At 39.9% G+C, this 27,500-nt stretch overlaps 1 protein-coding gene across 2 annotated transcripts in view; it reads right to left on the bottom strand.

The window, feature by feature from the left end:
• Nucleotides 1-27,500, bottom strand: part of Smg6 (SMG6 nonsense mediated mRNA decay factor) — a 234,931-nt gene that overhangs the window by 156,855 nt on the left and 50,576 nt on the right. For both annotated transcript variants that reach the window (XM_010642132.1, XM_010642131.3), the window contains one exon: nucleotides 20,969-21,114. In XM_010642132.1, the coding sequence (XP_010640434.1) occupies nucleotides 20,969-21,114 (146 nt within the window). The remainder of the gene's footprint in view (nucleotides 1-20,968; nucleotides 21,115-27,500) is intronic.

Below are 27,500 nucleotides of genomic sequence, written 5' to 3'. Positions count from 1 at the left end.
AATTTCTTTATGAACTTGCCTTTTTATTCTCTTCAGAAGTGGAGAGAGGTTCCCATAGTTTGAAGCAAAGAAAAGCCTAGGGCAGGGGAATGCAAGGTGAGTGTTTTACTCTTGGTTTCTCAAAACAGTCTAGTATACCAATGACAATCTCAAAAGAATTCATTATCATTATGGAAATCAAAGAATTTTTAAAATACAGTCCCAGCACATTAACATTTTGCTGGGTATGATCACTTAGCAACAAGAAGGATAAAGAAGCCAGCTGGGGATTTAGCTCAGTGGTCCTGCTGCCTGCCTTACAAGCACAAGGACCTGAGTTCAATCCCCAGTACAAAAAAAAAAAATCTAAAAAGATATTTGGGCCAGGGATTTAGCTCAGTGGTTTCACCGCCTGCCTCGCAAGTGCATGGTCCTGAGTTCTTCAATCCCTGGTACCAGAAATAAAAATAAACAAACAAAAAACCCCCAAAAAACAAAAAAGAAGCCAGCCATGGTGGCGCATGCCTGTAATCCCAGCACTCAAGAGGTTGAGACAGGAGGGTTGCTGGGAGTTTAAGGCCAGTCTGGGCTACACAGCGAGTTCAATACAGCCTGAACTACATGGGGAAATGAAAGGGTGGTGTGAGGGGAGAGGAAGATTTAAGTTATAAAGTTATGAGATAATTTTTCATTTGTCTAAATTCATTTTATATAATCCCATACCCTAGTAACCAAATGATTGATCAATCATTATTACTTAATTTTAAAGTCAGCCATAAACACTGATAAGAACTTGATAAAGTATCAGCCTCTTCTCATAAGATACATTTTCTAGTTGAAGGATCTATGCATTTTATGAGGTTAAAATCACTGCACTACTGGATGTGGTAATAACCGTCTGTATTACTAGCATACTGGGAGGCTGAAGCAGGAGGATCATAAATTTGAGCCCACCCTGGATAACTTGGTGACTTAGAAAGATCCTGTCTCAAAAAAACAAAACAAAAACCCACTGGGGATGTAGCTCAGTGTGAAGGCCCTAGTACTTCCAAAAAAATCATATATAAATTTTTTATTTTCAAGAGTAGCAAAATATTCTCTAGTTGGTCTATCTGGTTGTTGGTTGCTTTGGAAAGAAAGAAGAACTAAAGAAAGTGGCTCCTTTTGAAATTCAAGTTCAAGAGAGGAAAAAGAATGTTCCCTTAAAAGAAGGAAAGAAATACTGGCAATCAGTGGCAAACATACCATGGGGGAGGTTTAATTCAACAAACATTTATTAAATGTCTTCTGTATACATATAGAAACAGGTTTACAGGTGATTAAGTAATTTGCATGAGGCAGCCAGTAAATAATCTTATTAGAATCGGGACCTATTTTTAATCAAACTATAAATATTTCATTTTTGTTATAATTTTTTAAATGCTTCTTTCACTAAAGTACTATAGTCATTACTGAAAATTACAAAAAAATAGAGAAAACAAAATAAAATTTAAAACACCCATAATTTCACTGTCCTACAGAGTCATGCTTATGTTCTGGTGTATATCAACCAGTCTTTTAAAATTCATGTATGTATAACACGTATTTTATAACAATGTGAACTGTTAAAAGTCATAACCATGATGCAACATGGCATTAAGAGAAAGAAAAGATTGTCTTTTTGGCAGGTAAGCCCCACCCCCCCTCATCTTTTAAGAGTCTACTGCTCAGAAAATAGAAAAGCAAAGTCCTGACTCTCCATTGAGCACAATACATATATTCTATTTCTATACTGCACCTCTTTCTGATCTCCTTTATGCACAAACTGGCTAAAAATCGATACCCTCCCTTTCTCTCATACATCACTCAGAGTCCAAGACAGACAAGTGTAGTGACTTGTTACACACAGAAATGCTGCCCTCATCATATCATATTGCTTCTAAATACAAAGAAATGAAGAAAAGGGGCCATCAAAAATTATGGGAAAGCCCTGTACCCAAATGTCTGGCTGACTATGGTCCCACGAGGTGATGCCACATGAACATCACAGGCACAGACTATTAAGCTCAATAAGATGCTTTAATACAAGAGCTTTTTCCCTAAAATGGAGATGTACTTCTCACATTTTGTGAGGAGCACAGATGGTTCATTCATTAGTGGAAAAAAAAAAGGATAACAACAAAAGATAACCATATTCTTTCTTCCCTGAAATGGAAAGCCAACAAGACTACTCACCTCTACGTATCCATGCCAACCTTCCAAACCTGCACTAGTCTCAGGTGGCAAGTTTTCACCTGGGGTGAGTTAAATGCTTCGATCCTGGCAATATAGTTCATGACAACTCCAACCTTACTTCATTCAAAGTAATGTATAAAAATGAAGGAGCCAGGTATGGTGGCACACACCAGTAATTCCAGCATAGTGAGACCTTGTCTCAAAAAAACAAAGACAACAAAAAGGCTGTTTTGCTGGTTGGAAACTTTTATATCTGATGCAAAAGAGAGACTCTTACAACATGTTGCTGTGTTATTTAATTTTAGTGTATGTGCTGCTAAAGCGAACACTGGTGTATTATTAAAGCATGAAGGGCTCCTCACATCTCTTAAGAACTAAAGTTATCCAACAAATGATGCTAGAACTCTCTCCAGCTGATGGAAATGAAAATACATTTGCAGAGCTAGTCAGAAACTTCACCAGTGGAGAGACTTTTTAATAAGCTTAGGAGTAAAAGAACAAATAATAAGTGAAGTGAATGACATATTTACATAAAACTCGATAACTCTTATACATTAAAAAAGATGATTTAAAACACTCTGTAAATATAATTTTAATAACTAAATACAAATGAATTACTGATGAATACAAGGACTTACAACACTACTATCTGAAAAGCTCAAATACATTGTTAAGATACTACATTAGAATAGAAAAATGAGCACAGAACAAGATTCCAAAGAACTGCAAATAGTTAAGGAAACAGGAAAAAAAAAGTCCATCTCATCAATAATAAAGAAATGCAATTTAAACTAATATAGGTTGGAAGACACTTTGGTAATTTCTCATAAAACTAAATACTCTTCTACATCAGCCACATACCCTGGTATTCACCCAAAGGAGGTGGAAACTTACATCCACATAATAACCTATATGTGAATGCTAGCATTATCCATAACTTTATCCATAATTGCCCATACTTGAAAGCAGCCAAGATACCTTTCAAAAGGTCAATGGATAAATTTTGGTAGATGTAGACAGTGGAACACTATTCAGGAAATGTAGCAGGGGAGGGGAAAGGGGAAAAAGGAAAGGGCAAAGGGAAAGGAAAGGAAGAAAAAAGAAAAAGAAAGCAAGTTAGCTGGGAGGAGAGTAATACAGTGCTGGCCTAGGCATACCTACAATGCTGGGTTCAATTCTCACTACTGAAAACAAACAACAAAAACAAACTAACAAAAAAATACTATACCGCCTCTCAATACCTTTAAGTAAATACAGTACAACCAAATATTTTATATTCAACATTTCCTTGATTTTTTTTATTTTCAGTACTGAGGACTGAACCCCAGGGCCTTTTGCGCTGAGCCATATCCCTACCCCTTTTTTTATTTTTGAAACATGGTCTTGCTAGGTTACAAAATTTCCCAGACAGGGCTTGAATTAAAAGTTCTCCTGCCTTAGTCTCTGAGTGCTGGGGATTGCAGGTCTGTGCTATCACACCCACCATGTCTTCTTAAACTATGTGATAAAGCCTTGAATGTTTATACATAATAGAGGAAGACTTGCCAGGAAGTAGGTTTGCATGTGGTTTCTACTTTTTTTTTTCCTTTTTGAGACAGGGTCTCACTAAGTTGCCTAAGCTAGAATCAAACTTGAGATCCCTTTGCCCCAGTCTCCCAGAGTCCTGGCATTACAGGCATGCACAGCCATATTGGGTTTTCATTTTCTTTCTTAATCCGTTTTTGTAAACAAAATCCAAAATGTTAATTTTTAAAATTACTTAATTTACATAAACAGGACACAGTTGCTGAAGTAAGGGGACAGTAAAAATATGGTAGATAAGAGAAGAAAAAAATAAAGAGTATTCAAAGGCAAGAAAAAAGGACAGGGTAAAAGATGCAAGGCTTAGATGATCAGAAAGAAGAGAATTTATACTCTTATAAAGAAAATATTCAAAATGAGAACCAAGAACTGCCATGTAAAGGTACAAGATCCCAATGATGAATGTAACTATATCATATACATAAAAGGTACCAATAAACTCAATAATGACAAAAAAATAAAGAAAGAAAATATTCATCTAGGCAAGATGGTACATGCCTGTAATCCCAGAACTCTGGGAGGCTGAGGCAGAAAGATTCCAAATTTGAGCCCAGAATGGGCAATTTAGCAATTCTCTATCTCTAAATAAGACAAACAAAAAAGGGCTGGAGGGCCAGGGATTTAGCTCAGTGGTTCCACCATCTGCCTCGCAAGCGCAAGGTCCCAAGTTCAAACCCTGGTATCAAAAATAAGGCCCTGGGTTCAATCCCCAGTACTGCAAAATAAATGAATAAATATAAATAAAAGTTTGCTTTCCACAGCAAGGGTGCTGATTTTACATATATATTATAAGCAGTAAATTATCATAAGTAAGCAGGATAAGATCATAAATACAGGGTAGAAACTGTTAAATAGGATGGGTAGGGTAGGACTAATGGACATAGTAACATTAATCAGATTATACAGTAGGATGTAAGATATTGACCATGTGGATAGTTGAACATACAACATTCCAAGTGGAGAAAACAGCTAATACAGAAGTCCAAAGGCAGGATAGCTCTCAGTTTATAAAGGACTGCAAGAAGCCCATCATGGCTGAAGCAACAAAAGTAAGCCAGGAAAAAAAACAATAAATGAGGTCAGAGAGAGTAACATAGTGGTACGAGAAGAGGTCCATACAGGAAGGCCTTGTAAACCCTCTGTCTTTTACTCTGAATGAAATAAGAAGCCAGTGGAGATTGTGAACAGAGGAGTGATATGATCTGATATTTTTAAAAGAATCACTGTTGTACAGAGTGCAGACTGTGTGTGTGTGTGTGTGTGTGTGTGTGTGTTTGGAAGAGGAGAGCAAGGACAATAAGAGAGATCACTTAGGAGTTTTAAGGTTTTTTTTTAACTCATTTCTTTCCCTGTTTGAAAAGTTTTATCCATAGAAGGGTATTCAGGCCATGTTTGTAAAGAGGGTTTCTCTTTACCAATGGGGAATCCTGAAAATATGACCATGGCCTGAAAGTATGTTCTTAGCATTCATCTAAAAAATAATGATTACCAAACATTTCCCTCTGCTCATTGCCCTGACATGAGTTTTGAGCATCACCCTCTCTCAGGGGAGAGGTGAAAAGAGGTTATGCAGAACAGACGGTGATAACAGAATGACGTCACAGATGTGCTTCACAGAAGTCCACAGGGGGTTCAGCTCATAACCACTCTGGTGATTTACTCTACCCTATCAATGCCAGCTGGAAAAGAGAGGAAGAACACTTATACAGCCTTAAGCACTGGGCAGGCATCACGAGATCTTTCCCCCTCCAGTCCCTTGCCAACCCCTCCCCTCTTCAACCACTGATCCCTGCCTCAGAAGCCAAAGTGTGAACAGCACGTGTCCGGATTTCAGAAACTTGCCCAGCAGCTGGAAATTCCCTGTAGCGTGTCAATTGCTGTGTCTGCTGTTGGCACTTGAGCAAAGGATCACACGGACATTTTCTGAACATAAGCTTCAAGATGGGAGTTTTTACATCTAAAGAGAGGACTAACCAAGCTAGAAAGCTCCAGTTACTGTAAATATATTCCAAAATATATGATAATCTACCTCTTGAAAAGGAAACCAAGACATACAAGCAGCCAAATGGCTCTAAGAACAGCAGCAGTCAAGCACAAAAGCACAGAGTACCCTGACTAATGGAAAGGATTTTAATGGGCCAAAAGGGTTCACCAGATATGTAATATAATGTGGCTGAAACAAGAGAGCACTCTTTTCCAGATCTCTAGCTCACACTCTTTTTCACAATGAATGGCTTCTATCACTTCAGCTGCAGGCTTCCCTCCTGCCTCCCTTTACCTTTCTTCCTCACCGAACTAGTCCTCAAAATAAGCATTTTATACATTGAACACCTCTGGGAAAAATTTAAAAATGGGAGCCCAGTAACACATCTGCCACAAGATGAGGTTGTAAATGGGCAGGAGCGGATATGGCTACTCTTTGGAAGAGCAACCTACATGCCCTTGTCACCAGCCTAGAAATGGAAACTCCAATCACTGTGCTCATGGGCAAAGCTGAAAAACAAAAGCATGTGTCTGATAGTAAAAAGTGAAAGGAATCACAGCATTTCCACAAGCCATGTGGCAGGCTGACTACAAATCTATACCGGTTCTCCCAGTGAAACAACTAATTATCTTGGAAGTGTTTTAAAAATATTTTTTAGAGCCAGGTGTGGTGACACACACCAGTAATCCCAGCACTCGGGAGGCTGAGGCAGGAGTTATCACTGTGAGTTCGAGACCAGCCTGGGCTACATAGTGAGTTCCAGCTCAGTCTCAACTACATAGTGAGACCCTGTCTCAAAAACCAAAAACCAAAACAAGAACAAACAAATATATATATTAGAAAATATTGAAGAGCTAGTTTTTAAAAAAGGTGGGGAAGGAATCTTCTGGGCAGGAATTGAGTAAAGGTAAGTATGGCAATGTAGCCAGCCTTTACACTCAGACACTTGTTGTGTGATGAAATGAGCTTTGGTTTTTAAGGCTTCACAAGGATATGGCCAACATAAGAGGAAGACCAAGAAGTATGCCTTAAAGGTACATTCCTACAAGTCTAAATCCAAAGCATACCATTTTGGATTATTGAATTCCCTAAAATAACCATGTTTAATGCATTTCAAAGAAATAAAAGACAAGTTCACAAATATGTTTAGAGAATAAGAAACCATAAAGAAGGTCAAAACAGTCCTGACTTTGAAAAATATCAAAATACTTGGAAATAAAAGATACATAATTAAAATAACTCAATGGAACATATTAACAGCAGAGTACATATAGTTAAGAGAAGTTTTGATGAACTAAAAAAAGAGAATGCAGCACAAAAAAAGACTTAAGAGATATCACAGAAAAAAGGAATCTAACATGTCTAGAGTCAGAGGAGAGAAGGCATAGGCAGGTGCCACATTTGAAAAAAGAATACTAAGAATTTTCTAAAATTCATGGGAAAAAAAGATCCAAAGATACAAGAAGCCCAACCATTCCTAGCAGGAAAAAGAGAAAAATAAATTAAATTCAACAAAACAGCATAACACCAAAGATTTTTTAAAAGACCTGGAAAGTACTCAGAGAAAAAAGATTACTTGTAAAAGAGAAACTGTTACACTGATAGTTGACCTTAATTATCAACAGAAGCCAAAGACAGTAAATAGCTGTTAACCTAGCATTCTATTACCAATGAATATAATCTAGGAAGAAAAAAAAAGCAAAATACAGCTTTGCAGACAAATAGAAAAGTGTGTCATTAAAAGAACTTCATATTGGGTGGTGTACACCTGTAATCCCAGCTACTCAGGAGGCTGTGATAAGGGACTTAGCAAGACCTTGTCAAACAAGTACTAATAAAAAAAGAAGAAAAAAGTTCTTTCTTAGCCACCTTCGGTCTCCTTTCTTCAGGCCAAGGGAGGGTCTGTGCATCATGCTGTCACTTTCCTTGATGTAGCAAGGAAGTGTATGGAAATGAGAGGGGCCCCATACAGCAGCCTGACTGAAATGGCCATGACAGGGCACCATTTTTACCTTGTTCTTGTCATCACACAAAGGCTAGTGTTCCTGGCAGCCCACCGGAGGCCCGAACACAGGTTTAGCACTCTACCCTCCTTGTCACAGAGCTGTCCTCAGACTCCTGCAAGCAGCCATTCATACTTCCTGGTCTTTCAAGGCAGCACTTTTTCTGTTTGGGCCAAAAAGATGATCTGTGGCTTCCTGGGTGTCTGCGCTTTCTATCCTGCTGGCGCCCATAATGATGCCTGGTCCTCGTGAAACAGCGCTGGACAGGACTTGGGGAAATACTTGGGGGTAAAGGGGCTCATGAGGGTGGAGCCCCCAAGATGAGACTGTTCTCCTTGTGAGAAGGAGACCAGAGTTGCTTACTGCCAGCTGTGGAGACACCGTAACAGCCAGGAATAGGACCCAGCAGGCACCACGTCTGCCAGCCATGATCTTCAGCCTCCAGGACAGTGAGGAACAACTGTCCCTGTCTGAGTCACTTGACTAAGGTGTCTGGTCCAAGTGAGTAGAGAGAAACTGTGAACAACACCTAGACAGGGTCAGGTGTTTTGTTACAGCAATGAGAGAGTGACTAATGTCTAGTGAACTTCTACCTGTTGCCAGGGCTGTGGGGGAGGCAGGCAGAAGCAAGTGGGGCCCCTGGAGCCTACAGGTAGCTTAGTCTCACCCCATCCCCCTGGCCTGCTTCATACACTGGGTAGGTGACTGTAGCCTACTGCAGATGCTTCCAGTGACGTTTCAGAGATTTCCAGTATGACCCAACGTGCCAGGGGACACAGCGAGTACAAGTGAGGAGCTGGACAGAAGGGTCAGACTGCAGGTCATGACCTGATTTTGTGATGTGGCCCAACTCCCCTCTCAAGAACCATGGTTTGAATAACACAAACCTATGATCTTTTGCCTGGAGATCAGAAATCTGAGATGGCTGTTGCTGGGTGAAGTCATCAGGCAGGACTGGGCTCCTTCCACAAGCTCTGATGGAGGAGGCAACCCTGATGGGAGAAGTCCCTTCCAGCTTCTGGAAGCCCTGAGTCCCTCCCTCACAATGTGGCCACCTGGATCTTCAGGATAATCTGTCTTCATCCAGTGCCTGTGGCAACGTGAGGTGTGGTCAAAGACTCCGGGGGAACTGCTGTGGACACCTTGGTGGGAACATTACCGCACATTTCCACTGTACACACTGGCTCTGATTTTTCATGATGTTCTTGTGCTATAAATGCCTTTGGATGAATTGGGTGGGGAAGAACTTGTGTCTTGTTTGCTACCTGCAGAACCTCAGTGCCAGGCAAGACAACTGCAGTCCTCTCACTGCCCAAGCACAGAAAGGGGAGAGAGGCACACAGCCAGTGTCCTGCTACCTGCCAACCATCTCTGTACCAAGGAGCTCATCCTGGGAATTATGTAGAGTGGGTCTATGTTCCTTTAATTGAAAGGAAGGTGTGAAAGAAAAGACAGAAGGGAAAGGAGTCACATTATGAGTTGTTACATTTGTTTGAACTTCAATACAAATCAATTTTTTATTAAAAAGATAAAAGAGGTGGGGCTGTAGGTAGGGGTAGAGTGCTTGACCAGCATGTGCAAGGCCCTGGGTTCAATCCCTACAACCACAAAAACAAACAAACCTTCACTAAATAAAGTTTAAGAAATATACTTCAGGTAAAAATAAAATGATCAACCAGGACATACCATGTGAAGGTACAAGATCCCAATGATAAATGTAATTATATTGTTTGCCTCAAATGTACCAATAATCTTTATGGGGAAAAAAAAGAAAGAAAATGATCACACAAAGCCTAAAACGCAAAAATAAATGTAACAGTAAATTACAAGTAAACCTACATAATCCCTTACTTTCAACATATTTAAAATTAAAATAAAAACAAGCTTTTATTATAGGGTTTAAAAGGATAAAATAAACTGGGCATGAATGCTCATGCCTGCAATCTCAGCATTTGGGAGGCTGAGGAAGGAGGACAGCCACAGCTACATAGTTTAAAGCCAGTCTGAACCCCGCAGCAAGACCCTGTATCAAAAAACCATAAATAGGGCCAGGGATTTAGCTCAGTGGCACCACACCGACCTCAGAAGCACAAGGTCCTGAATTCAATCTCCAGCACCAAAAAAACAAACAAACTATAAATAAACGAATGAATGAATGCAAACAGAATTAATATAGATGGCAATAGCAGCACATAAACTGGGAAGTAAATAAATTTAAGTATTCTTTGGTGCTTCTGTGGTTTAGGAGAGTAAAAATGGTGATTAACTTTTGACTTCTGGCAAGATACCTAGGCACACTGTAATTCCTAGGGCAGTGGTGGCGAACCTATGGCATGTGTGTCACAGTGGCCTGTTTGTATCATTGAAAGCTCTACAATGTTTGCTGTCACTGTCCTAGAGTAACTACTAGAAGACAAGGAAGCTGGAGAACAGGAGGAAGATATGGAATGGAAAACAATGCATGCAAAAGAAGTTAAGCTCAGTGATACACCCCTTGCCTAGCATGCATAAAACCCCAGGTGTGTTTAATTCCTAGAGCCACAGAAAAAACAAAAGAAAAGGAATGAGAAAAAAGAAAACAGGCAAGGAATGGGAAAGAGTTGAGAGAAAATATTTTCCAAAAAGTGACTTATTGGGCTGGGAATTTAGCTCAGTAGCACCTTGCAAGTGTGAATTACTGAGTTCAATATCCCTGGTACTGGAAAAAGAAAAGAGAAAAAGGGGGGCTTATATCCAGATTCCATCAAGAATAATAAAGATGCCAGGCACGATGGCACAAGCCTATAATCCCAGTACAGTACTTGGTGGGCTGAGGCAGGAGGATTGCTTTGAGTTTAAGGTTAACCCGGGCTACACAGTGAGTTCAAACCAGCCTGAACTAACTATACAGTGAGACCCTCTCTCAGAAAGAAAAGAAAAAAAAAAAATAATAAGGGCTGGGAATTTAGCTTAGTGGTGCCACCGCCTGCCTTGCAAGTGTGAGGTCCTGAGTTTGATCCCTGTACCAAAAGAAAAACAACAGGATTTTAAAAATGGGCAAGAGAGCTGGGTGTGGTGGTATATGCCTGTAATCCTGGCACTCAGGAAGCTGAGGCAGGAGGATCACTGCAAGTTCAAGGTCAGCCTGGACTACATAGCAAGACCCTGTCACGAAAAACCAATAAATGAGTGAATGAATGAATGATAAGAGATTTAAACACTTAGCAAGAAGCATAAATACACAATAGTACAAATAGCAAAGCAGGTGATGTCACTCATCACCCTTAGTCATTAGGGAACCAACCAAAATGAAATAGTATCACACATCTACTAGAACAGCTAAAATAAACAACAACTGACAATATCAAATGTTGGCAAGGATATAAATAAAGTAGAACCCTTACATTGCTGGCAGGAATATAAAATGGTGCACTCATTTTGGAAAAAGTTCAGTAGTTTCTTACAAAGTTAAACATACACTTACCATATGACCCAGCAAATCCTCTCCTAGGTATTTATACTGTAGAAGATAAACAAAAATATGTCTACAAAAAGACAAATAAATGTTCATAGTCACTTTATTCACAGCAGCCAAAATCTAGCAACAACCCTACCTGGATAAACAAAACTGCAGCATCTCTATTCTTACATAGTACTACTCAATAATACAAAAGAATGAAAAATACTGACACATAAAACACATAAATAATCTCAGAAATATGTTGAGCAAGTCAGACATGAAAGAGCATATGCTGTCTGATTCTAGCTATATGAAGCTCTAGAAAAAACAAATTTAATGTCATGACAAAAAGCAGTAGTTTATATAGGGTGGAGATCAACTGGGATGGGTTCAACAAGAACTTTCTGGGAGCTGGGTGTGGAGCACATGCCTGTGGTCCCAGCACTCCTGTGGTCCAGGCTGAAGCAGGCAGATCATGAGGAGTTTGAGGCCAGTCTGGGTTAAACAGTGAGCTAAAGCCCAGCCGGAACTGCATAGTGAGATCCTGTCTCAAAAAAAAAAAAAAACTTTCTGGGAGGATGGAAATGGTTCATATCTTGATTGTGATGATTAGTTACTTGGGTACGTAAATTCATCAAACTGATTGAAATCCATGCTTAAAATGGGTACAATTTCTTCTGTATAAACTTCTCAATATAATTAATTGTTGAAAAATTGGATGGCATTATGGCTTGTTTTTGGATGTCCCTCAAAGCCTCATGCAGTCATAGGTGGGGCATTTTGCAGGTGGCTGGATCTAAGGTATGTGATGCTGGGATTAAGAGTGTGATACTAGCTGTGCATGGTGGTGCATGCCTGCAATCCCAGCACTCAACTCAGGCAGGAGGATTGCTGTGAGTTCAAGACCAGCCTGGGCTACTGGGCTACACAGTGACTTCCAGGTCAGTTTCAACTACATAGTGATATCCTATCTCAAAAACAAAACAAAACAAAACAAAACAAAACAAAACAAAAAAAGAGTGTGATACTAATCAAAAAAGAGAGAGAGAGAGAGAGAGAGAAAGAGAGAGTGATACTGGGGTTAAGGGTACATGATTACTAACTTAGTCCATTGATTGGTTTCGCATAGTTCAGGGTGTGGATAATGGGAAGGCTCACACTGGGTGTCACTACCCAAAAGGCGGGTAAGCACAGAAGGGATTAAAGGAAGAGGCAGGCTTGCTGTTCTCTGCCTTCTGCCTGCCCTGCCACCCCACCTTGGAGCCAGCTAACTATGGACTGAAACTTCTATAAACTGCGAGCTGAAATACACCTTTCCTCCTTTAACTTGTGTTGGGTATTTATTTTGTCTCAGCAACAAGAAAAATAAGAAAGACAGATTTGGTGGGTCAGGGCCTTAGCTCAGTGGCACTGCACCTGCCTTGCAAGTACAAGGTCTTGGGTTCAATCCCTGGTAGTGTCGGGGGAGGAAAAGAAACCAGAAAGACAGATTTGTATATATAAATCTAAATATACCAATATGTAACTACAATGACTGTCAGTGGATTTAAAGTTCATAATGGCACTAAAGGAAAAAATAATCTAAGTGTCCATCAAAAAAAGGTAGTACATACTTGTAAACCAGCATTCGGGATGCTGACGCAGGAGAACTGCTGAAGAGTCTGAGGTCAGCCTGGACTACATACTGAGCTCAAAGCCACCCTGAACTATACAGCAAGATCTTGTCTCAAAACAAAAATCAAAAACAAAAGAAATGATAACCTGACAAATTAAAATGTAGTATATTGGAATGAAAATGAACTATGAAAACAGATTAACATGTACGAACTCACAAACATGAGATGAAACCAAATAAACCAAAGAAAAAAGAATGTAAGTAGTATGATTAGTATGATTGCATTTATAGCAAAACTATGTTTTGTTTAGAGAACATACTTAGGTGTTAACATTATAAAGAAAAGCAATGACTTACACAGGCCAGATGATAGTTACCTGCAGTGGAGAAAAAGGAAGCAGCTAAAGATACGATGAGATGAAGGACACAGGGATCACCTTAAGTACTGACAATATTCTATTTCTTTTGGGGGGGGGTGTTTTGGTACTGGGGATGGAACTCGGGTCCTTGCATTTGCAAGGCAGGCGGTGGAACCACTGAGCTAAATCCCCAGTTCCCTATATTCTATTTCTTAATCTGGGTGGTAAGGGCATACATATACTTTATTCTCTTTCATGTTTTATACTCTCATTCTCTTTTCTGTATGAATGATCTGTTCACCTCCCTTGCCAAAAAAAAAGGCATAGTCTCTCCTCTGAATGTATGTAAAAAGCTTCATTTTAAAAGTGATACTAGAAATGATGATGAAAATAAGAAATAATGTCCCTAAAAATCCCCCACCCTTTTTTGGGAAACTATTAATCCAAAATTATGAGAAAGACCAAACACTTCTTTTACCAACTGGCCATAAACAATGCTTTCTATTGTAAAAGAAGGACTTCCTACCACTCATGACAACAGTAAATATGAACCACACACAGCTTTAATCTGCCCAAACCACACCCTCTGCCAGTTTAGGACCTGTGGCATCCTGAGTCTCAAACCACTAAGAATTTTGACTTCCTCCACCTCCTTCACTTCAGTCTCAGATCTGACTCACTGAACACTCAAAGACTAGCAGATTATCTGGACTGGGAAGAAAAAAAATGCATGCATCATCTACATGTCTAGGGAAGTTTTTATTTTATGTCTTTTGATAAAAAAGGCTGGACTTGAGACCTGGGCATAATATATTTGCTGTGAAACCTTACTTAAGTCAGTTAACCTTCCTAATACAATTTCTTCTGATTTCTTTTCTTTGTATCAAATAAGATACAAAATATCTATTCAACCTAAGAAGGCTGACAGGAGAATCAAATAAAAACATGTATGCAGGGCTAAGGATTTAGCTCAATGGCAATGTGCCTGCCTTCACAAGTGCAAGGTCCTGAGCTTGATCCCCAGTATTGGGGGGGGGGTCAGTAACCATAAAATGTCATCATGTATTAGTAGTCATTGCTGCTTTTGTCATTACTGGTCACATCCTCTGAAAAACACAATTCTTTTCCTTATATATTCAACACACAGTACATATCTGGCCTGGAGCCTATGTCCATACACCCAATCCCTGCTCCAAGATACATTTAATTTTAGTCCTCAGGGAAAATTTCTTTAAAAAGTATGGAAAAAGTGAGCTAAAGTCCTGCTCCCAGATTTCCCCCAACACTGTTTTTCTAGTCAAGCATGGTAGTATACACTTGTAATACCAGCACTTGTGAGCCTGAAGCAGGAGGATCATCATTAGTTGGAAACAGCCTGGGCTACACAGTAAGTTCAAGACTAGTCTGAACTACATAGGGAGACCCTGTCTCAAGGAAAAAAAGGGGAAAAAAATGTGTTTCTCCTTCACAATAAATCCATACTGATTATGGGCTGAGGATGTAGCTCAGTGGTAGAGTGCCTACCTAGAAAGCATGAGACCCTGTACAACAAGAAAAAAGGATAACTTATAAATCCATATTGGAGGGGGAAAAATCAAATTGAGAAAATGGCAATAGAAACGAATTATGTAATTCACAATAACTACTAGGTACCTAACAACTAACCATGGATACCAAAACATATTGTTATCTTCATTGTTTTCTTTTTTTGGAGACAAAGTCTCACTATATAGCCCAAGCTACAGGGAGATCCTCCTGCCTCAGGATTGCTACGACACACAGGCATGTATCACCATGCCCAGCTTACATTGTTATCTTGGAAGAAAATGAAGGCCAATTCTTTAACCAGTATAATAAGGGGCTTAATTGTACTGGTATGACTAAATTTTTTCATTCCTTTAGCTTGTCATAATGCTTTTTCTTCTGCAGATTCATTCTAAAAACAAGAATGATGCTAGAACTGAAGAGCTGAGAAGACATGTAGGACCCTTGACACACTACTTTCACTTTTTTCTTCCATGCAACTACAGCTAGATCACAAGTATATTGTGAAGGGAAGAACTTTGTGCGAAGCAGCTTGTGGACAGTCCTGTCTCCCCAACAGGGAGAGAGGACAAAACTTAGAGGGACACAAGCTTCTCCGGCCCACCTGCCTTCAAAAGTCTAACCTATTCTGACCTTTAAATCTATTTCTCACAAAATTTGTTGGCCAAGACAGCACTTTCTTCTAATTTTCTCTAACTTGATGAGTCTTGAAAATGAAAGTCAAGGGGCCAGGGATTTAGCTCAGTGGTGCTGCCAGTTCTGCAAGCCCAAGGTCCTGACTTCAATGTCTGGGACCAAAAATAAAAAGAAAAATTAAAAAAAAAGAAAAGAAAGTCAAGTAGTATTGACTCATTGATCCTTGGGCTTCTTCTAATAGAGACCCAGAGGCAAAAATGAAAAAGAATGGCTGCTAACAAGAAATCAACCAGCGCTGGAGATTTAGCTCAGTGGTTCTGCTGCATGCCTCGCAAGTGCAAGGTCCTGAGTTCAATCCATAGTACCAAAAGAAAAAAAAAGAAATCAACCAATAACAAATCTAGAGGGGCCATGGGAAAAAAGTAACGCTTCTCCACTGTTGGCGGAAGTGTAGACTGGTGCAACCACTGTGGAAATCAGTACGGAGATACCTCAAAATACCAGGATTAGAAGTCCCATTTGACCCAGCTATTGCCCTGCTGGGTATCTTTCCAAAAGAATTAAAAGAATCATATTACAGCAATATATGCGCACCCATGTTCATAGTGAGACAGTCTATAATAGCTAAAACTTGGAAACAGCCCAAATGATGATCAATTTGTGACTGAATAAAGAAGATATAGGGTTTTTTTAATATATAAAATGGAGTACTACTACACATTGAAGCCACACTCTTAAAAGAAATAAATAGGACACATGTATAAATACCGAATACTTTCTCTGGTGTGAGAAAACTGAAAGTGTAAATGAGGATCAAAATGTATAACAGATAATGTGAAATAGGAAGAAAAGGTTCGAAGGGGAAGTGGAAGAGGGAGGGATTGGGGAAGGGAAAGAAGGTAAAGGAAAAAAAATGAGAAAAGAAAAAAACAGAAACAAAGTCTTTGTAAATAGGGAGGGGTGGAGGGGTTGAAGGGAGGGCAGGGGAATGGGGGGAAAAATAAGAACCTAGATATATCGTGTAATTAAAAGTACAACTTCCCAATGATGAATGTCATCATATTGTATATCTAAAATGTACCAATAAACTTAATGAACTAAAAAAATAAAAGAAAAGGGGCTGGGGATTTAGCTCAGTGGTGCCATGCCTGCCTCACAAGTGCAAGATCCTGAGTTCAACCCCTGGTACTACAAAAATGAATGAATGAATGAAAAAGAAATGAGAGGAAAAATTTACACAGTTAAACTTAAGCTTAACCCCTTACCAAAGGTGGATTTCCTATACAGCTATTACAACAAAGGATTAGGCACATCATATATTCTGCTTGGGTAAGAGAGACAGAAGCAAATCATTTCAAGGAAGCTAACTGCTTTTCTCTAAATTCTCCAAGGTTAGCCACATGCTAGAAGACAAATTCTGGTTGTAAACTTCTCAGTGACAGCTAACTTCATATATCACAATGGCACGAAGAATAATTAAAGCTCTATCAGTTCCACGGGACAGCTATAGCTCTCTACCTCCCCAAAGATACACATATGGCACACCCTCTAACTCTCTAATTCAGGAATATCAACAACACAAAGAAAGTATAAATGATCATGAAAAGAAAGTCAGTCTACTGGCTTCAATACTTCAATTCCCACCCCAAAATGTTCCCTCACAGCAGGTAACACCAAGAGCACACACCAGAAGTGTCTCTTGGGTGCCCTCTTGCTGCTACCAGGGCTTTTCTGCAATGCTGAAACGGAGATATGCTCTACAAACTAGTAGAGGAAAAAAAAAAAAAAAGAGGAGGCCAGAGCACAGAAAAGGGAAGTTATTCCAGTGGTGGCCAATGAGTAACATCCAATGATTTATAGGAAATATAATCCAATAATACAGTAAAGTAAAACAGTGTGTGCCTGAGATGGTTTTGATTCCAAAAATTATAAAACATATTTTTTAAAAAGAGAGAGCAAGAGGGGGAGGGGAGAGAAAGGACAGATTGGAGCAAATTGGGCACAGATGGGGGATGCAATAGTGTTTCAATGATGTCCTACTACAAATGTTGCTTCAATTATTCTTCTTTGAGAACTAGAGTTTTATTTCCTTAAATTACAGAATTTTTTAAAAAATTAAAATTCTTGGAGTGCTTGTGGTTCAGATCAACAGTTCACCCTCCAGCATCACATCAGCCAATAGGATGGCCATTGAAGTGTTAAATACTCAAGCACACAGAGGAGGCCCTTTCTCCCTTCAGGCTTAGAATGTTTAGAGAGATTACCAACTGTGACATCACTCTGGGAACCACCTATCTCACCAGTGTTGGACACAGGCCAGGTAAGGAACAGAACACACTGCTTAACAAAGTAGCCTTCCCAAAGCCATGGCCTTCTTCATCCATGCATTCAACAAATACTTACTAAATGCCTAATAAGCACTAGCACTATGCCAGAGCCCCCAAATATCCCTTTATCCTGTTCCTGAAATGTTTTGGTTCCCAACCACCTCAGTGTAGAATATTAGGATTTTAGACTTGTAGTTCCACTGAAGTAGGACTCTGCATAGGACCCATTTAAGAAATACAGGTCTCTCCACCAACAGTCCTGAATCTCTGAGTTTTAAGATCACTGCTGAAACCTGAAAGCTTAACTGGCTAAATCATATGACCTAACTGAACTTATTTTTCTCTATATGTGGAACGGGAGTGAATCTGACCTCACAATCTCTACCATCATACATTTTCTCTCCCTACCATTTAAGCTTTTCCTTCCCTTTTCTCTTCTGTAGCAACCATAGCTTTTAGACAGCCCCATGTACACAAGGAAAGCATATCTGAAAAATAATCACACTGAAATGTTAGCAGCAAGATAATTTTTGTCCTAGACTACTGATATTATAAAAAGATGGCCATTACACAGGGATAGCACTGAACATAAAAAAATGAATGATTCTGAAAGCATTATGAATATCAGCAAAGAACATTCTTTTTATGTAAGGAATTCTCTTTTGCACTCCAAATTTTATTCCTGACCCCAAGCAAAGGAAAGACTCAGGCACAGATTGAGGATCTGGACTGCCCTGTGGGCTGCAAGATCACCTCTGTTTCAGGATGGAATGCTCTCCTTCACAGATTCCAGGAACTGACATATGCAAACACCCACCCAGAAGGACAAGTACAAGAAGGAATAGAAAGAAAAATGATGGCCCAGATGTTCTGTAACTTGCAGTGACTGCCAAATGACCATAGGCCCCAAGCACTCAGGAGGGCCAGGCTTTACTTCCTGGTTTCAGACAGCCAGGAACCTGTGGCTGGGTGGCGACTTTGACAGCATGCAGACTGGCCCAGAGGGAAACCTTTAGAAGGGCATGGGCTGACGAGATTTGGGGGCCAAACACACAGGGCTGATTTATCACTTCCTTACTCATAAAAATGTGATTCAAACTGCTGCTGATTAGTGAAGGATTTAAATCTTTACCCTTTCCCCAACCCCCTTCCCTTTCCACCCCCGGCACAGATGCTCCTACTCAGCCACAACACCCCCTTCTTGCCACTGTCCATGCAAGCACAGCACAGGGGCCCAGAGAAGATGACTCATGTGCTGGGAAATGGAAAAGTGCATCTTCCCACCAACCAGCCCTGCTGAGTGCTCTGCTCACCCTTCTCCCAATGGCAGCCCACACAGTGGGGTCTGGACAGCCGCCTCAGCTGCACACCGGGTACTTGGCAGCATGTCCACAAAGCTCTGTGTCCTAGTTGAGTGTTATATCCTGTGGCCTGGGCTGTTTTTCTCTGAAAAACCCTTGGAGCCTCTGACCACCTCAGCTTGGGCTCCTTTTGCCTCGTGGAGGTGAGTCAGGGCAAGGCCAGAAACAAGGACAGGCTTTTACACGTCAAATGAAGGACTACTTATTTCCTTCTTTGTCTGTACTCATCTTCCTCCTTTTACTCATATTTTATTAAATTTACATAACAAAAGCTATACGAGAAGGACTCACTGGTAGCCTATGTCTTCCTTTCCAAGAAGTGGCTGAAAACAGATGCTTCACAGGCAAGAGCTACAGGCCCTTTACAGTCACACCCACAGAGGCTGCAGGTCATCTAACGCTGAAGAGAACCTCGGCCCAGGCTGCAGCTGTGACAGGCAGCTCACTAAACTCAGTAGGATGTTTTAGTAGAAGGGTGGAAAATGAATAGGAAGGCACCTAGGATATCCCATTTCCAGAATTCGCTGAGCTTCCTTCTTGCTTGGTAGCAGAATCTCCCTCCCCTACAGACCTCACAGCCTCACCAGGGAAGCAGTTTATAAACTGTATTTCCCCCTTCCTAGAAACCTGTGCGGCCCTTCATGTTTCTTTACTGCTGATTAAACAAAGAGCCATCTCAAGAATAAGAAGCCAAGTTCAAAAAGGCTATGAAGCCTCTGCAGTTTGCCGTTAGTTAGAAATTATAAATGCCGTAATAGGCAGCCTGAGAGGAAAAAGTCCCCCCCGTGTCAGACTCAACTAAAACCCAGGCTGCCTAGCTAAGGCCCTTGCCAAGTCCCAAGAGGAGCCTTGTTTCCAGGGAAAGCGTGGCATCTCGTTCATCAGGGTAGGAATTCCCCACGACCAGCAAATTGAGCATAACATCCCAATACAAATGCAAAGAGAAATAAATCAGCTTCAGGGTGAAAGAAAGCCCTGAGAAAAGGTGCCACAAGAGAGCCAGTGGCACTCTGTCCAGCAATACCAGATCTGCTTTGCAACAGGCTCTCCACAGGGCAATTCCCACTTCCTAGCATTTCAGATAATAACCTTCTAGTCCTGAGACCAAATCTCTCTGCCAATTCTCTGAAATGACTCCTTGGCAGCACAGATAAAATGCTTTAAAGCAATACAAAATAATGTCACCCCCATTCTACATATTCTCATTAGGTCAAACCACACCATCCTTACCTAAGTGGGGCAGGAGGAAAGGAAGAGATCTTGATAACATGGATCTGGTCAGTCATTAGAGTATTTAAAAACCTTGCCAATTTGTCCTTCCCTCCTCCACTCCTCCACTTCCACAAAAATACCCCAAAGATTGTTCAGAAAAGCATTTCAGAATGCACATCAGTACACTAGCCAAATTCTGGGCCTGGTGGTTTTTGTACTTCCAGATTTGAATCACCAAAGCTCATCAATTCTCTGTTCTTACTCTCTGGCAGGCTCCCACAAGGGATATCCCATAGGGAACTAGACTTTTCCATATTGAACAAACAGGGTACATGAGTCCAGAAACAGCTATTCCCAATCCTTGCCAAGCGTATGGTCTCTGCAGTGAAACATTTCAGCAATGCCTCTCCCAAGGGGAGAGGCTTTGGGTCTGCAGCCTCCAAGAGGCCTTGCTGCTGCCTTTAGTGTGGCCAGATGTGCAACAGCATCTCCTGGTCTGCAAATTAAGCTCCATATCCATGATTCCCTACTTCCATCTCACACAAGCATTAGAGAGTCTTACTGATTTCAGAGAGTAAACTAAAGTTCTGAAAGGCAACGCTGGGGAGGACACCATTGTATGTATTTGGAGTTTAGGGATGCCAATAAAGCCAGCAGAGGAAAAGAACTAGATTGACCTCTCTGTCTAGATGAAGCAACTGAACATTCCTTACCTTTCAACTGGGAATTATGTACAGCGAACATGTTGACAGTCATAAGCTGCAGCATACGGGTACTTCCAATAGGAGACGGGCTATGTTGCAGCAAAACCTGGAACTCCTTGAGGACCTTCTCAGCCACTGCAGGGAATGTCTCCATCCTGCATATACAAGGAGCCCATCAGTGAGGTACATCCCCAAGAGCACTTGGAGAGTCACCCCCCTACCCACACAACCCCTAAAGAAGACAACTAATGCACAGGACTTTTCCTTGCTACTTTCACAAACTATTCTGGTATCCTGCAATTCTGAACAAATTTAAGAAAAAGGAATAAAGTGTTTAGCGTTCAGAGATGGAAACAACTCAATTCTTGGGTAAACTGCCTTGAGTTATTATGCCTTGGTATGCTATTTCCTAACCCCTGGCAATAATGGAATTCAAGCTGACAAAAAAGTTTCTCTCTCAAACCATCAGTTTTTTTAAGTAGTGAACAAATTTTCTTTACGTTCTAACACCTACCCTCTGCAATGAAAGTTATACTTATAAAAGGAGTTACATAAAGCTAAAGATTCTTTACACATGATTTACTCCAGAAACCACACATTGTCTTCCTGTTGTCTCCTTAGATACAATACTGATTGCCCTACCTAAGGATCCCAAGGTTCCCCTTGAAAAACCTTGAAGACCTAGGGCTCTGATGATCTGTTTTAGCCTTTTCTATGTTGCTGTCCTCCTCCCTCTCATAAGCCTCTGCTCATCAGGGTCTGTATGTTTTCAGGCCAGTGGAAATATAATGCCCTGGCCAACTGCCACTCCCAATACAGGAAGAGCCTGTAATGTAGGGAGGCAGAAATCCAGCCAGTGACCTAGGGCTCCTAAGGAGAGGTCATTCAAATCACTGCCTGCCAAATGTGGCCACTGGATCCTAAACAGTGGTGCATGCCTGGAGCTCCTTTGGCAACAGGAACAAACCACAGCTCAAGTCCTCTGGAAAAAAAAAAAGGCAAACTCAAAACTTGGTGCTAGAGAGAGAAACCAGGCACATAGGTCTTATGGCCACACTGAACAATTCATGGTCAGCAAAGTATCTTTTATCCCCCCCCAACCAAACTGCTTGTGGTACTCTGAGGGGTGGGTGGGGAACAGCTCTAGGCTGGATTAATAAATAGCTTCTGGAAAGCCACAGAGAAGGGAATCCTTCTCAAAAGACACAAAACAGTTTCAAGTCCTAGAGAAAGGTGCTGTTAGTTTCACCCCAATTTTGGCCCTTTCCCTCTTGAGAAGTACCCTCCTCAAATAAGAAAACCCTAGAGCTTTCTGGAATCTTGGAAATCTTCACTCCTTGCCCTTGGATGGCAACTCCTCTTGCTGACCCTTTGGTGCCCCAAAGTCATGCCACAGCTATGGGTCAATTACAGTTTACATTCCAGTTCCCTTCTCTGCTGAGCTGTCCTCATTTTCATTGGCACAAAACATGCCAGCATTTGCTTTTTTTTTCCTCCACATGCCATTTCAAGTGCCCCTCTCCAAAACAAAACTAAACAAACCCTTTAACCCTCTAAAAAGTTTCAGAGCCACTAAAACTTTTGGTAGATTTGGAATGGCAGAGAGGGATATGATTGGGGCTGGACTGGATCCATTTTTCCCCATGGGCTATAACAAAGGTTTCATTTTAAATCCTGACACTGTGCAGCACTCTTTCTGGTCGGAGGTGGGGAGGGGGACTAGCACTTCTTATTACGAGAAGAGCAGAGTTCACTATGCTTGAAAAGCAGCCACACTGGGCAAGTTTCAGAGCCATGTGTCTCTGTGTTGAAAGGCAGTTGAGAGCCAGCACAGAACGACAGGACCAAGTGTCACGTGAGACAGTCTTGCTTCAAAGCTGTGTCTGGGGAAGCTTCTTTCCTGGGATTGGTACTGAAACCAACCATTAACACACTGGATCAGACTAAAGTCTCAAAGGACCACATGTCTAATGTATACCTTTTTTTGAAGAAGTTTTTTAAAAACCCTCCCTTCATCTTTCAACTAGTATAATATGATAAAAACAAAAGATAAAAAAACAAATGTATAAGGATACAGGTTAGAGTAACTTTATATTCACGATGTAAGGGAAGATGGATCCACCCAGAGAGAATCGGCTTCGTTACGCAATGACTGAGGGAAGCACAGTCTCTTCTTCGGGGCTCCACAACGAGGCTTCTGCTTCCCAGATTTGTAAACAAAATCCTGTCTGATTTTGGCTTCAAAATACCTGTAAGTAGTTTTGTGTCTTTTTCTTTCAGAAATAATCTTTGCCACACGCCATATTACAGAAGGAAAAGTGTACAAAAAGTGAGGATATGACAGTATAAAATTTATGTTTAGGAAAAAAAACAAAATAAAATTATGTGTTTTTACCAACAAGTATGTAGGTATGCAAAGGTATTTAAGAGGTCCTGAAGAATACATAAACTCATGTCTAGTGTTAACCACCTTGGAGTGCACAGGAGAAGGGGCAGCTGAGAGAAATTTTAATCTTATCTGTTATATTTTTATAAGGATTTCTGATTATTGCTTATGTAATAATTATAAAATTCAAGCCAAGAAGAATGAAAAACTGTAGCAGCAACAGCAGCAACAATAGAGAGAAGAGGAAAAACAGATATCTGTAATAATAAAAACTAGAAAGTGACCTAAAATGTCGAACAATAGTAATTATTAAGGTAGCACATTCACATACTGAGAACTGTTTTTTAAAAATTTACCACATTTTTTAATCACATAGGAGAAATTACAACAAATAATAAGTGAAAATAGTTGTAGAACAATTTTGTATAAGCACTTTTGACGTTTATTAAAAATATGTGAAATATATATATCTAAAAATTATACACCAAATGTTAAAGGTGGATAGTTCTCTGGATAATGAGAACAAGAGTAAGTTTTTATTTCTTCTGTCTGCTATGTTTTCTAAATATTTTATAATAAGCACAACATAATACAGAAATGATTTCCCCCACAATGAATACTTACTTCAGTATTTAAAAACATTTAATTTTTAAAATAAATCAAGACATATACACTGAATTCAAATATACATTTGAATTTTTAAAAATTCAAAGTTGGGCTGGGAATTTAGCTCAGTGGTTCTGGCACCTGCCTTGCAAGCACAAGGACCCGAGTTCAATCCTGGTACCAAAAAATAAATAAATAAATAAAATTAAAATTCAAAGTCCAAAATAAATATATCAGCTTTTGAATTTCAAGAGACTTGACAGTGTACAAATTGCATGACCAGACAAAACAAGTAAAAACTAAAGCAGTAACTTTAACCAAGGTAATATTAGGAAGCAAAATCATTCCATTTGTCACAAATCAATAGCATGCAAGCTGCCAGGTTCTCAACCCTCAGTGAAAGCCAAGTGCAGGTCTGCTGTGCTCTCATCAGGAAAGCATCTATCAGGAGGAATCACACAGCACCCCTGACTGTATCCTCTTCCTGAGTCCAAAAGGACTCCATCCGTATTCTTTAAAAGCTCTGGAGATTCGATCATTACCAGGATATGCACTCACTGACTTAAGTAGCTACCTTGTGAACTGATATCTAGAGACACCTTGTCTCATCTGAATGGCAGTTTCAAGGAAATCAATCTTTCAGACAACACTGAGACCCAGACTCAAGAATGACTCAGATAGTGACTAAGAGGGTAGGACCCAACTCCTCAGATGGTAAGGAACCAAGTTAGGCTATATAACATTCCTGCAGAAAACAATCAGCTTCCTAATTTTCTCAATTTTTTAAAAACTGAGAAAGATAGGATCAATCAGGAGCTAAATAAGACAAAAATTTTTAAAAATTAAATAATGTGACAAGATGAAAATGAGAAAAAATATAAGAACTAGAATACACCTCAGAGATAATCTATCAGACCACTGATAAACTGAAGCCCACAGGAGCTCTGACTTGTTTAATCTTGACATCTTGAAACTAGTAATGGTAAAAAACTCTTTTTGGCACTTGATCTTATTAAAACCCTGAACCTCTTCTTGTCTATTGACGCTGAGAGCAAGCAGAAGTCTTTCATACATTAGGCACTCAAGTATACACACTGCCGCAGCCTGGAACACGAGGCAGAGAGAAGACCAAGACTTGGAGGAATATTTACAGGGCTTTTCTCAAAAGGCAGGCAGGCGGGACAGTGATGTGCCTTCAGCTGCTCCCCATTACAATCTCCTCAGTCTTAATTTGTTTTCAACGCCTCCCACATTTCACATCTTCTTGGTAATTAGGCAACAAGCCATGATGCTGTGTGTGGCTCAGGCTCACTGCTTTTCTAGTTTGCGGACTTATATACTTTTTTTCTTTTTCTTTTTTTTTTAAATGATAGAAATGTTACTGCTGTTTCTGCCTCCCTGAATAAATTTGGGCTCAATTTTCTTTTACCACCAAGAGAGCATAAGAGGAATATGCAACCAGGAGCTAAAGTATGCCTAGAACTGATACATAATTTCCTCTCTGAAAACTACCATAACTCATCTTTCATAAAGGTGAAAATGTTCTGGCTTTGTATTTCTGACAACAGAATACATTATATATAGAAATGAAAGAGATCCTGAAAAATAATCTGGATTAAATAAACCACTCCAGACAAATGAGATAATCTGGTTTTTTAAAGCCTCCAGGGAAGGAAATTCCCAAACATCTAGTCTCTACAAAATTTTCTTATACCTAACCTACATCTCTCTAGCTATACCTATTTCTCTATTGTCATCCCACAAAAACAAAGACTATCTGGCTATGTCTCCTCTATATTTAAATACAGGACACCCTATAACTAACTGTCTCTAATTTTTTTGTTAACCTTAGTGGTCTTTTTGGTTTTTGTTTCTGACAGTGTTGGGGATTGAACCCAGGGGCTAAAACATAATAAGCAAGCATTCTGACATTCTGCCACTGAACTACACCCTTAATCAGAAGTTTTTTTTTTTTTTTAAGATTAATTTTTCCTTCCAGATCTCATTTTCCAGCTTTTTAATTATTATTGTGGATTTTTTAAAATGTCTCCCAAAATACATGTGTTTAAATATGATAGTTTTCAAAGAGGGAAAATAAAAGCTTAATTAACACAACCTGATAAAAATGTATCCTAGCTCAGCGGAGGATTTAGCTCAGTGGTTCCGCCTATCTCACAAGCGCAAGGACCCAAATTCAATCCCAGTTAAAAAAAAAAAAAAAAAAAAAAAAAAGTATCCTACCTGGACACAATGGCACACACCTATAATCTCAACACTTGGGAGGCTAAAACAGGAGGATCCTGAAAGTTCAAGGCCAGCCTGGGCTCATATTGAGTTCAAGGCCAGCCTGGATCACACAGACCAGAAGTGGTAAGCCTACGCCACGCATGCTGGAGTAGGCTGTTATCACTGAAAGTTCCAAAAGGTAGGTTTTCTATCACTGACATAGACCCTGTCTCAAAAACCCCCTCAATAAATAAATAAACAAATCCTAAACATTCTTAAAACCTGAAACAAGATTATAAGCTTTTCAGTCCCAAAAGTCTCTAATACAGCAACAGACAGCTAAAACAGTAGTTCTCAATGAGAGGCAAACTTGCCCCCCATGGAACATCTGGCATACCTGGAGACATTTTTAGTTATCACAAACTGAGGGTTAAGTGTGCTACTAACCTATAGTGGTAAGAAGCCAAATGGTGCTAAATCCTATAATGCAGAGGACAACTCCCTCAACAATTACCCAGCTCAGGATTGGCAGAATGGCTCAGTGGTGGAGTGTTTGCCTAGATGCACAAAGTCCTAAATTCATCCCCAGCATTACAAAAGAAAAAAAAATTACCCAGATCAACAGTACAGAGGTGGAGAAAATGTAACTTAGATATATGTAACCTGGTAAAGAAAAATACAAAGAACAAACATAAAGAAAAGGGAAAAAGGAGAGAAACTATTCAGTACAAAGATAATGTGAGTAGATGTAAAAAATGAAAATTAAAAAAGATAAAGACACAGGGCCAAGAATTTAGCTCAATGGTGCCGCAGCCTGCCTTGCAAGCTCAAGTTTCTGAGTTAGATTCCCCCTCCCCCGTACCAAAATAAACAAACAAACAAAAAGATAAAGACATAAGAAGTGAGACTACCATCAACTGATATTTTAGGTGTAGTGAAATAGTATTTCCTGCTATGATGGATTACTTTAAATACAATCTTACATCAATTTCATTTTAACCCACTTCATATCTGGAGCTTTTCTCTGTTGATCAGCTTGGCTCTGGCATAACTCACTAGAATACCAGATCCTTCTCTCTGGTCTTTCACAATCCATTTCTTATAATGATTCACATATTCATATAATATTAATTGAGTATCTACTATGTATGAGAGGTACTCAAAATACAACAGTGTGATGCAAACACTTGAGCCACAGTAAAGCTTACATTGATAGTGGGGACATGGGAGCTATTAATGCATCTAGTTTATTTTCCCTAAGCAAGTTATTTAAAATTTATTTCTTCTTCCTCCTCTTCTTCCTCCTCCTCCTCCGGCACATCG

This window comes from Fukomys damarensis, unplaced genomic scaffold (genome assembly GCF_012274545.1).
Source record: "Fukomys damarensis isolate Sample0158 unplaced genomic scaffold, DMR_v1.0_HiC HiC_scaffold_13, whole genome shotgun sequence".
NCBI lineage: Eukaryota > Metazoa > Chordata > Mammalia > Rodentia > Bathyergidae > Fukomys > Fukomys damarensis.
Note: the sequence above shows the minus strand (reverse complement) of the source record. Positions and strands in the feature narration are given on the sequence as shown.